Source organism: Octopus bimaculoides, chromosome 16, assembly GCF_046866305.1.
Source record: "Octopus bimaculoides isolate indiv1 chromosome 16, ASM4686630v1, whole genome shotgun sequence".
Taxonomy (NCBI): Eukaryota; Metazoa; Mollusca; class Cephalopoda; order Octopoda; family Octopodidae; genus Octopus; species Octopus bimaculoides.
The window spans coordinates 47,369,719-47,385,924 of record NC_142943.1 but is presented as its reverse complement, the minus strand read 5'-3'; the positions used below and the strand labels follow the sequence as shown (position 1 = coordinate 47,385,924).

The 16,206-nt window shown below is 38.9% G+C and overlaps 1 protein-coding gene across 1 annotated transcript; it reads left to right on the top strand.

Moving 5' to 3' along the window:
• Positions 1-2,157: 2,157 nt before the first annotated feature.
• On the top strand, positions 2,158-8,521 carry LOC106880482 (galactose-3-O-sulfotransferase 2). The gene is made up of 2 exons (XM_014930428.3): positions 2,158-2,614; positions 7,261-8,521. The coding sequence occupies exons 1-2, from the start codon at positions 2,565-2,567 to the stop codon at positions 8,396-8,398; spliced, it is 1,188 nt and encodes a 395-aa protein (XP_014785914.1). The 5' UTR covers positions 2,158-2,564; the 3' UTR covers positions 8,399-8,521.
• The last annotated feature ends 7,685 nt before the right edge of the window (positions 8,522-16,206 follow it).

The window sequence follows — 16,206 nt, the reverse complement described above, 5'->3', positions numbered from 1 at the left end:
TCTCTGAGTGGTTGGCGTTAGGAAGGGCATCCAGCTGTAGAAACTCTGCCAAATCAGACTGGAGCCTGGTGTTGCCATCCGGTTTCACCAGTCCCCAGTCAAATCGTCCAACCCATGCTAGCATGGAAAGCGGACGTTAAACGATGATGATGATGATGATGATACTTACACTCTGACGGGTATGCACATTTACATTACACATCCAGCGGAGCATACTGGCTTCATTCCTTGCAAGCTTACGCATGTCCTCAGCAGTCACAGCCCATGTTTCACTGCCATGTAGCATGGCTGTTCGTACACATGTGTCATACAGTCTGCCTTTTACCCTGAGTGAGAGTCCCTTTGTCGCCAGCAGAGGTAAGAGCTCTCTAAACTTGGCCCAGGCTATTCTTATTCTAGCAGTTACACTTTCAGCGCACCCACCCCCACTACTAACTTGGTCACCCAGATAGCGGAAGCTATCAACTACCTCTAGTTTTTCACCCTGGAATGAGATAGAAGTTGTTTCCTGTTTGTTTACAGTGTTTATTGCACCTGAACATCTGCCACATACAAAAACTAACTTTGTAGTTAATCTGCCTTTGATATTGCTGCACCTCTTATGTGTCCATAGCTTGCACCGGGTACATCTTATAGAGTTACTACCTACTCCTTTACTGCATACTGAGCAGGGCCATCTACCTGAAGGGCTTTGTGTTTTATCTACCTTCCTACTTATTAGGATTTTGGTTTTTGCTAGGTTGACTCTAAGGCCCTTCGATTCTAGTCCTTGCTTCCACACCTTAAACTTCTCCTCTAGTTCTGATAGTGACTGCGCAATTAGTGCAAGGTCATCAGCATAGAGGAGCTCCCAGGGGCAACCTGTCTTGAATTCCTCTGTGATCGCTTTGAGGACTATGATAAATAGGAGGGGGCTGAGGACGGAACCTTGGTGGACCCCTACCTCTACCTGGAATTCATTACTGTACTCATTTCCAACCTTCACCTTACTGACAGCATCTCTGTACATGGCTCGCACAGCTCTCACTAGCCATTCTTCTATCCGAAGTTTCCTCATTAACCACCAGATAAGGGATCGGGGGACCCTGTCAAAGGCTTTCTCCATGTCAACGAAGGCCAGGTACAGAGGTTTATCCTTGGCTAGATATTTCTCCTGCAGCTGTCTCACTAGAAATATGGCATCAGTGGTGCTTTTACCTGGCACGAACCCAAACTGCATCGCATCTAAATTGATTTGCTCCCTAATTAGTTGGGCTATGACCCTCTCCGTAACTTTCATAACCTGATCTAACAGCTTGATGCCTCTGTAATTATTAGTGTATATATATATATATATATATACATATATATACGACGGGCTTCTTTCAGTTTCTGTCTACCAAATCCACTCACAAGGCTTTGGTCAGCCCGAGGCTATAGTAGCAGACACTTGCCCAAGGTGCCAGGCAGTGGGACTGAACCCGGGACCATGTGGTTCGTAAGCAAGCTACTTACCACACAACCACTCCTAAGCCTAGTAAAAGATTTCTTTAAAGATAATCGTAAACAGTGATGAAAACCACAAAGATCCTCCAGCTGAATTATTAACCATCGTGCCAACAACCACCTTGAGCACCATCTTGTCCTCCATGTGAGCATGTCTACAAAGTCAGAAAACAGCACAGCTCCCATAACTTTTAGAAACATTTTTTCACTCTCTGAAGCACAGAACAAACTACCTGCTTCAGTTGTTAGTTGCTGAGACACTGCATCCTTTATATCCACCGTGCTTCCTGAAATTCACCAACACTACACCTGATATCCCCTCCATCCATACGTGTGCACTCATGTATATCATGACTCATACACTGTTCATGTTCCTGACTTTTGTACATAATTCTATGTACTATACATGCACCTTTGATAAGCTGTAGAGCTCCTGAGCACTAAACCACAATAATTTCATTGTTATTATTATTCTGTCTTTTTTCCAGAAGTATATCTTGACCAGTGGCAGCTCATAGATAAAATTAGTGGTGGTGCTGTTTCAGAAAATTTTTAGTCATTGTTTTAATATTGTGTAAAAGGAAACAAACACATAAAATGAAAATTTATACATAAACTTGATTGGTTCATGTTTTAGCCACTGCTGGGTGGTGTATTTAATTTGTTCACTGAACATTGCCATATTTCTCAAAAATCCTGTATTAATTTTGTAACCCTTTAAAATGGAAAATAAGAAAGTTCAAAATTATTGTTATTTAATATGGCAAATAAAAAGATGCACGGAAGGTCCTAGATTAAATGAAAAAAAAAAAAAGAACAAGTGAAAACAAATCACAAGCAGATTAAAAAGATACTTTTTCCACTTCTCTTTTTAAATCAACATGCCTAGTTTTGTATTCCCAGATCAATAACCTGTAGGAAGAGAAGTCACCAGATTAAAATAGTACTTTTTGTTTACTTTTTTAAATCAAAAATGTTTTTTAATCAATACGCCTAGTTTTGTATTCACGGAGCTATAACCTGTTGGAAAAGAAGTTACCAAATTGATATGATATTTTTGTTCTTCCTGTTTTTAACTAATGACACCAATATCAAAGATAATAATAATGAGAAAGTTTCAGATATGCAGGTAAGTCTTCTTCAATTTCTTCTAATACAAAAGAAAACTTTGCTTCCTTATTTTATCATTAAACAAGTTATATGGAAGTTGTGAAAGGTGTTAATAATGACTGAGAAAGTAGTAAAAGGTCTTGACTAAAACTATTATAGCTTTTAGTTTTCTGCCTATAAGATCTGAGATCAAAGTCTGTAAGAGGGCTCTTTTGCCATTTCTAGTCCATTGAGAGCTGTTGGTGCTGTGAATGTGGTGAACTGGCAAAACTGTTAAAAATGGCTTGTGGGTATTTGTTTTGGGTCTCTGCACTCTGAGTTCAAATCCAGGCAATGTTAACTTTTTAGCTTCTCATCCTTTCAGAGTTGATGAATAAAGCATCTGTCCAAGGCAATAGATTGGCAGTATTTTTAGAGCCACTAACATGATGCCTTGCAGTATCTATTCTCATTCTATATTCTGGTTTTTAAAAGATCTTGCCAAGACAATCATTCTAGAGAAATAACCTCTTCAAGTTGGACTAAGACACACAAAAAAAAAAAAGATACCAAATTCCAAAGAGTTTATATACTTATAATCTAAGGGCACAAAGTGCTTAATAAATAACTATGATGACACTGATGATGATGATGATGATGATGGCAGTGGTGATGATGATGATGATGATGATAATGATTACCCCTTTAGTCTCAAACTTGTTAACTCAAATTTGCTGTACTGTCTTCTGACTGGTGTCATTTAATCCGTTTACTTTTGCATTATTGGCATTTTTCTCTTGGGATTCTTCATTAGCATTTTGACATTTTGATGCGATTTACTTTTTGTCAATTCATAAAACTACCTAAATACTTTTTGGAAAATTTTCAATTATTAAAAAAAGTTTTCATGTTTTTTGAGTTTTGTTTCAATATCAATTATTTTTTGGCTGTAAAAAGTGTTGCTTGTAAAAATAGTGAAGCCAGATCAGGAAGATCTTGCTACTGGTATCATATAACCCAGTGCTATCTCTTTTGCTTCACAAGAACTGGTTGGAAACACTAAAAGTAACCTGAGCAATCACTCAACATTTGGAAATATGTGATGGACTGCTGTTTGCATATGTACAATGATCTTCAAGAAGTGGTCCACTATGGTGATTTCTTTAAAATAGTATTTCATTCCTTAAAGATAATAACTTATCCTCTAACAATTGAGGATATTATATACTATGAAAAAGATGGAAGTAGCTGAAATTCAAGAGTAGAAAATAAAATTATATGCATTTCTATTGTGAGTTTGATAAACAATATATTGTTTATTTATCTATTTTCACTTTGTGAAACAAATACATATAAAAATATTACACAATTCTCATTCAAATCAGGTTGAGAAACGCTGTTATAGATTATGCCTAACTGAAAACAATCAAAACCACATCATCCAAACAGACTGGGTGAAACTAGGCTTAGCTGCTAGTATATATATATGTATACACACATATATATATATATATATATATATATGTCTGTATATATATAAACATATATACATATGCACATATATATATATATATATATATATATACACACACACATATACACATCTCATATCTCATCTCATCCACACCTTCCTCACACACCCACACACAACCTACACTACTGTACTTGTGCACTTGCTGGCTTATAAACACGTACACTTACCAAAAATGTCACACATACCACTCCCTCTCATATATTTGTCTCTAAAATCGGATACACTCTGATACTTGTAAATATGCATCCACCTCTCTTCTCCTCACATTCCCACCTGACCCCTTGTCCGTTTCCCCCTCCCCTCTCATTGAATTTTCCTCTTCCTCAGTATCCTATGCTTTTCTGTTTCTCCTGATGAAAGATTAACATCGGAAACATTTAAGATTTTTTTTTTCTCTTCCTTTTCAGCATTGAATTTACACAGCATTTGATAAATCTTGTTCCTCCTGTGTTGTTTGTTTTATTGTTTATTGCATTTACAATATATCACCACCATCATCATCATCATCATTTAACGATCGTTTTCCATGATGGCATGGGTTGGACGGTTTGACAGGAGCTGACAAGTCTGAAGACTGCTCCAGGCTTCGTTGTCTGTTGTAACATGGTTTCTATGGTTGGGTGCCAAACTGAGTGCCTTTTACATGGCACCAGCACTGGCGAGGTATGGTTTTTACAGCTGGAGGCTCTTCCAAATGCTAACCACTTTACAGTGTGACCTGGATGCTTTATATGTGGCACCAGCACCGTGAGGTCACCAAGTAATTTGCAAGACAAAGATCCTTTGAAAGGGGCATTGGGTACTGGGGGAGTTGGCCTTGTGCCAGGTGATGATGGAATGGACAGAAACAGGTCCCATGCCTGTCTGTCATTAGTCAGATTTATTTCAAGATTTCTTGCCAACAGAGAAAGAGCTTGTTTCTAACCTAGATCCAAGACCCCCCCCACCATTGGAATTTCAACATCAACAACGGTATTTTTGTCTCTATGCATGTATGTATATGTGCAGATTTCTATGTTTTGCTTTATGGATGTAGTTACATGTATATAGTTGCATATCTAAACTTGCTCATATATATTTAAATGATAAAATTCTGGAAAGTTTTACAGTTCCAGTGATGGCTTGGTTCTGTAGTCTTTGAATCAGTTTTCTCCTTTCTGGTTTTGAGAAGCCCAACTTATCAAGATTGGTATTTAGGCAGTGTGTTACACATCCCAGGGCCCCAATAATTACAGGTGTAAACCTGAACTTGTAATCTGGATAGAGTAACCACAGATTTCTCAGTAGTTCAATGTAGGTGTTCGCTTTTTCACTGATCTTCAGCTTTATGTTAACATCCACAACTGTGCACATTTATATGTATGTATGTATGTATGTTTGTATGTATGTATGTATGTATGTATGTATGTATGTATGTATGTATGTATGTATGTGTGTGTGTATGTGTGTGTGTATGTATGTATGTATGTATGTAAAGAAATGAAGCTAGTGTACTCTTTTGGATGTGCAATGTAAATGTGCATTATAAGGAGAATTTCTCCCATGGCTTGACAAGAAGCTATTGGTGCCTTGGTATCTGGGGAGCCGTTGAAGGGGTTTGGGAGCCAACAAAAGCAGGGCCAACAAGTGTGTGAGTGCATTTGTGTACCAGATGTATGAGTGTATGGATGTGGATATGTTATTAGTTGTATGTGTATGTGTGAGTGTGCATGTTTATGTATGTGTATGTATGTGCATATGATTATGTGTGTGGTAGTGCCTGCCATATACATGTACATGGGCAGACATGTTTAGGATGCATGCATGTCTGTGTGTGTATAAGTATGTACATTTTTGTATTTGTGTGTGTGTGTTTAGTGTATGCATGTGTGTGTACATATATGTATCTATGTTTTTGATATTTATGTATGTGGGCATGGCAGATGTATGTTAGTGCAGTAGCAACAGTGTTGCTGGGGAAGAGTGAGAAAAACTGGCATTGGACTGAGGTTTGGTGGTGTGAAGGAGGGAAGGGGAAGAAGTATGTGTTCATTAAATGTATGTATGTGTATAGATGTGTGTTCACATAGACATGTGTATGTGTGAGTGTGTTTTTGTGTGTATTGCTGTAGGGGATTACAGGGGGTGCATAATGTTGTGGAATTAGTTGCAGTTTGAATAGGTATTATTAGTTAGAAACCCTGTTCTTGATTGTGGAGCAGCCAGTGTGTGGAGCAGTCAATGTTAATGTTGTTTGTCAGGGTTATCAGCAGTCAGTGGTTTGAAGTTCACCAGGTAGGTGTACCTCTGATGGCAGCAATAAGGTAGTTTGTATTTTCTGTTGATAGATCAGTTTGGAGGAAAATGTACAGCCTTTTGTGGAGGCAGAGCTAGCAGTTGTGAGTGCTAGGTGAGTAGGGTGAGGCCTTGTTGATAATGGTCCATTTGATGTTGGAGGTTTCATTCTAGAGGTCGCAGGGCCATCAGAGGAAATGAGACAAAAGTGGAATTCTCTCCATCCCTGCATTGAAGCAAGTGTATATGCTGTGAGTACCATCCCTTGAAGTCATTGGCTGTCATGTCAGTGTAGTGTCTTGTGATGCCATCAGATGGTCTGAGGGTAGCTATGTAAAATACAACCCTTGAGAGGCAGGATCCTCCTAGAGAGGGAAGCTGGTAGGGTTTTGGAAGTTATAGGTTGGGGTTGGAGGTTGTGCAGGTGCATGTCTGTGTCTGTTGTAGTGTGCAATGCTAGAAGTGATATTATCTAAACAGGAATAGCTTATCTTCCCGTTGTGTAATTCAAAGAGCCTATAATACTAGGGGAAATACTTCTTAATCAAAGACAGGAAACTCTTGGATACATTGGTGGAAACGTTTAGATTAAATGGAGGGTTGAACCAGATTATGTTTCCCTTCATGGTGCTCTTCAGGTGCAAGAGTGAGAGTTGAGGGGGGATCCTTCATAAATGCTAACTTCTTGTTAGAGCCACTCCTTACCAATGCATTATTGTAGTGGTGGTGGGGGGCAGCCTTGTTGAAAATCTCCAGTACCATTGTATTTTATGCTTTGAACATTAACATATAAATGGGTATATTTATGCACAAATATTTGCTAATGTATTATGCATCAGTGTTTCTTACATATTTTTTATCGTCTTTTCTATTTGCAGATATTGTCAGAAATATTTGTGTATTATCCAATTGGCATCCATGTGTTTTCTGCTAACTTTATCCTTGTTTTGCTTTACCAATATGTTTTTTCTCATACAACACCAATTCAGTATTAAATCAACCAGTGTAAATAATAATTTTGAAACTAAAACATCAATTTGTGTCCCTCAAAAAAATATAGTCTTTCTGAAAGTACACAAAACTGGAAGTACAACGGTTATGAATATACTACAAAGGTATGGCATTATAAACAACTTAAACTTTGTTCTACCAAAAAATGGACACTACCTTGGCAAAACTGAAACACTTATGGAAAATAAAATCCTACCACCTCCTCAAAATGAGTCCTACAACATTCTTTGCAACCATGTTATTTATAATCAAAGTGCTTTTCAGAGTCTACTTCCAAAAAATATGTACTATTTTACAATTTTGCGAGAACCTTTAAGTCAATTTGTATCTGCTTTCTTGTATTATAGGAATGTATGGAAAAATGAATATCTTCTGGCAGTACCTGGAGAAAATTTTATAGGTGAATATCTAAAAAATCCAGTAAAGTATGAATCACTGCTAAAAAATGGGGCATTTTCTTACACAAATAACCGCATGTCATATGATTTAGGTTTGAAACTATCTGATTTCCATAGTGAGGATAAAATTTTAAAGCATATTTCTGTTTTGGATCAAGGCTTCCACTTAGTATTGATGCTGGAATATTTTGATATTTCAATGATTCTCCTGAAAAGAAAATTATGTTGGCAAATGAAAGATATACTTTATATACAAAGGAATGTAGGTTCCTCCGGACATACTCCTATCTTAACAGCTGAAGAAACAAACCGTTTTAAAAAATGGGCTAAAGCTGACTATATACTTTATGAACATTATTTGAAAGTATTTTGGCACAAAATAAGGATTGAAGAGGATATTTTGTCTGAAGTTTATCATTACCAATCATTACTATATCGAACAAAGAAATTTTGTATGACCAAAAATTCTTCAGTTTTACAAATACAAGCCAGTGTTTGGAACAAGGAAATACTTTTACTGAGAAAAGACTGTGACATCATGCTTAAAGGTGAATTGGAATTAGTGAATGCTTTGCAGAAAGCATATAGGGAAAGACTAAATTTATGATGAATCTTAATACAAATCATGTGATATCGAATATTGGTGGTTGTTTCATTATAAAACAAAGTTAATGGTAGTTATTATTTAATGAGGTTGAACATTTGGAAATAAAAGGACATTTAAATCTAAGTCGAGGTATTTTTGTATTATGTTTTGTTTATCAAATGTAGTGATTTTGAAGATTGCAGAATGCCAAGTTGTTGTAATTGTTGTTTAACTCCAAGTTAACCATGGTTGATGAAAGGCATTCCAGTTGTGACCATCCTGTCTTTTATTCAGACAATAAGGTATTTAAAATGGTTGATGCTTGAACAAAGATATGCCTGCCAACAGCTGATAGTTACCACCTTCATAGATTTACTGCTGCTTCCAATTCTATGGAACGACCATGTTTCCTGGAAAATTCATGCATCAGATAGTTTGCCACCAAGTTTGCTGAGCCTGGTAAGTGCTTACTACAAATCTACTCACATCCAGGCTTTACAATAAGGAGATTAGAATGTTAGAAGCATGTTGTGGTATCTCTGTTGCTTTATTACCATGACAACAACAAAGCAAATGCGTAATTCATTTGGCAGAGTTATCTCAAATAGTTTGTTACATCAGTTGCTGATCAGCAAAGTATTAATATGTGCTCCCATTAATTCTCAACTATGCTGGCAATGGCTGCAATAATTAGAGGAGGACAGCTTAAAACATGGTTGGATGTCATCAGGTGTGTTGCAGATTTAACTGGTCTTAATATCTAAGGCAGCTTTTTTTTACGAATGGAAGCCATGCTGGGTGTGTGTCTGTCTCTCTCTCTCTATATACACACACACACACACACACACATATATATATATATACACCACTTGTCCTTGTCTGTTGTTGTTTTTTCGTATATTCTCCCATATATATATATATATATATATATATATATATATATATATATGTAATCAAAATAAGCAACAAGGATATCCAAAGTTAATGCAGTACATTGATGTAATGCTCACATTGCTTAAATAAATGGAGTCGCATGAAACGATCGTACTGCATTAACTTTGGATATCCTTGTTGCTTATTTTGATTTTAATCTCCTTATTTTGGAATTGTATGGATAATACCATACTTAATTCTGGTGCCTAAACTTAAGTACCATATTCACCTTGAATCTAAATTATATATATATATATTAATAATTTAGGGAAGAACCACCATGGTGCAACTCAAATGATGAAGGAGATAGGACACCATCAAGAAAAGCGTACTCTACAAAATACTAGTTTAAAAATCTAAAAAATCCAAGAGAAAATTTGTAATCCATAAAATCTATAAAATATTAGACTAAAAATTTAAATCAGTTTAGTAAATTTATAAAAACAAAAGTATATGAAAGACTATGCACCCACTACACTCTCGGAATGGTTGGCATTAGGAAGGGCATCCAGCTGTTGAAACTCTGCCAGATCAGATCGGAGCCTGGTGCAGCCATCTGGCTTGCCAGTCCTCACTCAAACTGTCCAACCCATGCCAGCATGGACAGCGGACGTTAAACGATGATAATGATGATGATGATATATACACATACACATCAGTTGCTTCCTGTTAATGATGTCATTAAAATTCTCATTATATGTCTCCTACATTTAACTCAACAAGTAACATATTGTAAAAATGGATTTTCTAAACCTACTGAACAAGTACATTAAAATTTTGAATAGATAATCATAAGAGGTGCAGCAACATCAAAGGCAGGTTAACTAGCAAGTTAGTTTTTGTTTGTGGCAGATGTTCAGGTGCAATAAAGACTGCAAACAAACAGGAAACAACTTCTATCTCATTCCAGGGTGAAAAACTAGAGGTAGTCGATAGCTTCCGCTATCTGGGCGACCAAGTTAGTAGTGGGGGTGGGTGCGCTGAAAGTGTAGCTGCTAGAATAAGAATAGCCTGGGCAAAGTTTAGAGAGCTCTTACCCCTGCTGGCGACAAAGGGACTCTCACTCAGAGTAAAAGGCAGACTGTATGACGCATGCGTACGAACAACCATGCTACATGGCAGTGAAACATGGGCTGTAACTGCTGAGGACATACGTAAGCTCGCAAGGAATGAAGCCAGTATGCTCCGTTGGATGTGTAATGTCAATGTGAATACCCGTCAGAGTGTAAGTATCTTGAGAGAAAAGCTGAACATTAGAAGCATCAGTTGTGGCGTGCAAGAGAGACGATTGCGCTGGTATGGACATGTGGTGAGAATGGAGGAGGATAGCTGCGTGAAAAAGTGCCACACCCTAACAGTTGAGGGAACCCGTGGAAGAGGTAGGCCCAGGAAGACCTGGGCTGAGGTGGTGAGGCAAGACCTTCGTACATTGGGCCTCACCGAGGCGATGACTACGGACCGAGACCTTTGGAAATGGGCTGTGCGTGAGAAGACCCGGCAAGCCAAGTAAGATCGTTGCCAGTGCCCCTGGACTGGTTCTTGTGCGGGTGGCACATGAGATGCACCATTTTGAGCGTGGCCGTTGCCAGTACCGCCTGACTGGCTCCTGTAGGATTTTCGAGCGAGATCGTTGCCAGTGCCCCTGGACTGGCTTGTGCGGGTGGCACATAAAAGACACCATTTCGAGCGTGGCCGTTTTCGTGCGGGTGACACGTAAAAGCACCCACTACACTCTCTGAGTGGTTGGCGTTAGGAAGGGCATCCAGCTGTAGAAACTCTGCCAAATCAGACTGGAGCCTGGTGTTGCCATCCGGTTTCACCAGTCCTCAGTCAAATCGTCCAACCCATGCTAGCATGGAAAGCGGACGTTAAACGATGATGATGATGATGATGATGAATCAACTTTGTAGAAACAATGAGAAAATCATTTCCACAATAAATGAATTAAATAGCGTAACTGAATGTCATAGAAACTAAATAATTACCTGTATCTCCCGTCACCTGGAATTTTTCCTTTCATTTGTCTATGATCAATGACACTCCATACAATCCCATCACATCCTGTATTTTTTATGGGTAGTTCTCTTTGGATCACACTACTGAATATCTCTTTTTTTTTTTTTAGATGGTAGTGTGTAATTTATAAGGAATTTAACTGCCATTTCTACCAGGTTCAGCCACCACATAGAGACCTCCACATTTACTCTTTCATTGATTTTTACAGAGAGACAGAGAAATGAAGTCAAAAATCACTATAGTTAGCTATACACATTAAATGAAGTGTTTAACCTACCCAGATCATTTGCTAGATGTAACTGATAGTTTTTTTTTTAATATAACTGGATAATGATGTTGTTGTGGAAAATGATGATGAAGATGACAATGACAATGACTACTCTAATGAAGATGATGCCGATGATGGTGGTGGTAGTGGCAGAAGCAGCAGTAGTGGTAGTGTAGTGGTGGTGACAAAGAAGATTGTAAATATTTTGATAGTTGTCATAGAGACTTTAGTCTCTCTCTATTACCTTTCAACATAATTATAAATTGAAGAGACATTATAAAAAGGTTTTTATTTATGACTATGATGCTTGGTTTCACAATTCCTGTCATTCAGCTTAGCAGCCGCTGATTAAGTTGTAGTTTGGTAATGGAAGGTTAAGGTCTTCCTTGATGCCTACCAGAGGATAGTGTAAAAATGCTTCGTGGAGGAGCGAGGTGTTGTTACATAGAAGGTCTTAGCTCAACTTGCCTAACAAAGCGAAACCACTGTTTAAGTACGAGTTTTACTACGCATGCGCAACTTGAGGGGCTTCCGGTGGTGAAGTCCCCTGCGCATGCGCAGAATAGTACTTCCTCAATGGCGGCTATAATTTCACGCCACTACAAGATGATGATAATCATTAGCATGGTAATAATTAGGTTCAGATCAGTGCTGATCAAGCAAGGAAAGCATTCCAGTTACAACCATCCCTGCTCTTATTCAGCATTGTGTCTTGTGTCTCTAGGACGAGAATATCCAATGTATTACAATTTTTTTTTAAAGATGGTAGAGTGTGCTTGTGGGAAATTTGGCTACTATTTCTAGCAGTGTGAGCAAGTACCAGAGGCTCAACACCTCGTTAATTTTTAGGTGAAGCTATTTGTGCTGGTGGGGTGATTGTCATATAAATGCAGTCACTGTAACAAGAAAGAAGCAAAAAGCGTTCAGGATGTGTGTCATTTCTGTTTGGAATGTTTCCTTCATGGAAATGTAGACCACATGGAAATGTAGACCACATGGAACATGTGTAAAATGTGTGCTGCTGCAATAAAGTGTGACACAGACAAGATCTGAAGAAACTGAGAAGAAATGAAGCAAATACAATGTCTAGGCAGAGTCCAGGTGAAGTGATTAGTGGCTGGGCATTAAAGCCATCAAGTGAGGTGTGTGTGTGATTTAGTGGTTAGGTTGTTAGACTCATGATTGTAAGATTGTGGTTTCAATTCCTGTACTGTGTGATGTGTTGTGTTCTTGAGCAAAGCACTTCATTTCACGTTGCTTTACTTCAGTTGGCAAAAGTGAATAATCATGTGACAGACTGGTGTCCCATCCAGGGGGAATGAAATGCACCACAGAAACTGGGAAACCCATCCTCTGAGTTTATATGATTCAAGAAAGATCTATTAAAGCCAACAGCTGGCATGTATAGGAGAAATGACCCCAGTGACAGAGATATAATGCAAACTATCAGTGCATGTTGAACGAAAAGGTTCTGTGTTAATGGCAAAGTGGAGCAACTGTGGAAAATGGCCAATATAGACATGGAAGCATTGGTTGAAGCAAGATTTCTAAATAACAGATTTGATTGATAAAGTTCTGGAGAATATACAAGAGTAGGCTTGTCTCACCCACAACAGTCTCTAAAAAAACTGGTCATATATTATGCGTGTGTTTGTGTGTACCATACTGTATTTGTGAAGGTATGTGGTTTAGTGATTAGGGTGTTCAGCTTGTGAGGGTTGTGAGTTCGAGTCCCAGCAGCACATTGCGTCCTCAAGCAAGACACTTTATTTCACGTTGCTCCAGTCTACTCAGCTGGTAAAAAATGAGTAGTACCTGTATTTCAAAGGGCCAGCCCTGTCACATTGTGTCACGCTGAATCTCCCTGAGAACTATTTGAAGGGGTACGCACATCTGTGGAGTGCCCACCTAGTTGTAATGTTAATCTCATGAGCAAGCTGTCCCATTGAACATATCAGCTGGGATCCTTGTCATCATAACTGACGCAGCGCTTCCTATCATGCTATATGGATGTAAGATTTGGACTCTGTACCTCTATGACCTAAAGAAACTTCAGCTATTCCATCAAAAGAAATTCTTGTCTATCTTAAACATTGAATGAGAAAACTTTGGCACACTAAGGAGAGCAGGACAAATTAGCATGGGGGTTACAATCATCAAGCACTGCCTCTGGTGGGCAAGCCATGTGGCTCGTATGGGGAAAACAGGTTCCCAAAGATATATCTATTTGGGGAACTGAACAATGGGAGATGCCCTCGTTGACCCGGCCCCTTGTGAAGCTACAATGACCAGTTGAAGGAAACTCTGAAGAGTAGTGGTGTAGACCAAGATTCCTGGGAAATGACAGCCAACCAACACATTGTTTGGTGTAATTTGACTGCGGTAGGAATATCCTGTTTTGAAGAAAATAGAAGGGATATTAGAATGAAACAACAATGCAGGAAAAACAGAGCAACCCAACCCCAACTAGCACCTATAATCCAATGCAATTCTTGCAATAGACTGATTAGAGCAGGGGCTCTCAACCATTTTTTATCTATGGACCCCTTTGATTACTGTTTTATTCTGGTGGAACCCCCCCCCCCCATAACCATTCAATGTTTAAAAACTAGTTTTATAGACACTTCTTTCAAAATCTCTATTTTGTTTCTCACACATTAACTTGTTTAGGTTGAACTATGTAAAATGCTAGAGAAAGAAACCCAGCTGTTTCTTGCAATACATTACCAATACATACATCTACAGCAAAAATTTTACAGGAGCCCTTAAAATACTATTGTGGATCCTTGATTTTCTATTTTGTTGCACAGAACCCCAAAAATCTTATATGGCCCCTCAGGAGTTTAGAGTAAGAATGTATATCATGTCTGATGCGAACATCAATGAGAAGAAGAGAAACAAAAAAAAAAAAAAGAACATTGCTGTTTGAAATGAAATTCCTTATGATATTTGTTTTGTACTAAATTGCTGACATACCATCATCTGTGAGTAACTATTCTTCCCCAGCCATCCATTTGTTCCACTCCAAATGAATGTTATCTTCAAAATATTTATCTAGTCAAGCACTTGAATGTTAATCCCCTTGGAATTACTCCAGTTAATATAACATCTTATTTTGTTAAACGTGACCTGATGATATTAATTCTTAAGTAGGATCTGAACCTGTCCTCAACAAAACTTCTTTACCCATTTGATACCAACCATTTGAACACAACACATCACCCAGTCCAGGATTCAAAACCACAATCTTATAATCATGAGTCCAACACCCTAACTACTAAACCACACACACACACACTTCCCAACCACATGGTTTGGGGTTCTGTTTCACTGCATGGCACCTTGAGTAAGTGTCTTCTAGTATAGTTCTGGACTGATCAAAGCCTTGTGAGTAGTTTTGGTAGATGGAAACTGAAAGAAGCCTGTTAAGCCCGTATATGTACACCACTATAAATACTTTTTACATATATAAATATATATATATATATATATATCATCATCATCATCATCATCGTTTAACGTCCGCTTTCCATGCTAGCATGGGTTGGACGATTTGACTGAGGACTGGTGAAACCGGATGGCAACACCAGGCTCCAGTCTGATTTGGCAGAGTTTCTACAGCTGGATGCCCTTCCTAACGCCAACCACTCAGAGAGTGTAGTGGGTGCTTTTACGTGTCACCCGCACGAAAACGGCCACGCTCGAAATGGTGTCTTTTATGTGCCACCCGCACAAGCCAGTCCAGGGGCACTGGCAACGATCTCGCTCGAAAATCCTACAGGAGCCAGTCAGGCGGTACTGGCAACGGCCACGCTCAAAATGGTGCATCTCATGTGCCACCCGCACAAGAACCAGTCCAGGGGCACTGGCAACGATCTTACTTGGCTTGCCGGGTCTTCTCACGCACAGCCCATTTCCAAAGGTCTCGGTCCGTAGTCATCGCCTCGGTGAGGCCCAATGTACGAAGGTCTTGCCTCACCACCTCAGCCCAGGTCTTCCTGGGCCTACCTCTTCCACGGGTTCCCTCAACTGTTAGGGTGTGGCACTTTTTCACGCAGCTATCCTCCTCCATTCTCACCACATGTCCATACCAGCGCAATCGTCTCTCTTGCACGCCACAACTGATGCTTCTAATGTTCAGCTTTTCTCTCAAGATACTTACACTCTGACGGGTATTCACATTGACATTACACATCCAACGGAGCATACTGGCTTCATTCCTTGCGAGCTTACGTATGTCCTCAGCAGTTACAGCCCATGTTTCACTGCCATGTAGCATGGTTGTTCGTACGCATGCGTCATACAGTCTGCCTTTTACTCTGAGTGAGAGTCCCTTTGTCGCCAGCAGGGGTATATATATATATATATATATATGCGTGTATGTGTATATGCATGTATGTGAGCGGATGTGATTTTATGGGAATGCGAGTGTGTGTATGTTTGTGTCTCCTGGTTGTAAATAAGTGTCACTACCATACAGGCCATGACATTCATTTCCAACATTCTGCAAAGGCTTATCTGACCATGCTGAGATATTACCTTTTTTGGAAACAAGGGAAGGTTGGTGACAGGTAAAAACCTCAGGCCATAGAAAACCTGTTTCAATAAACTC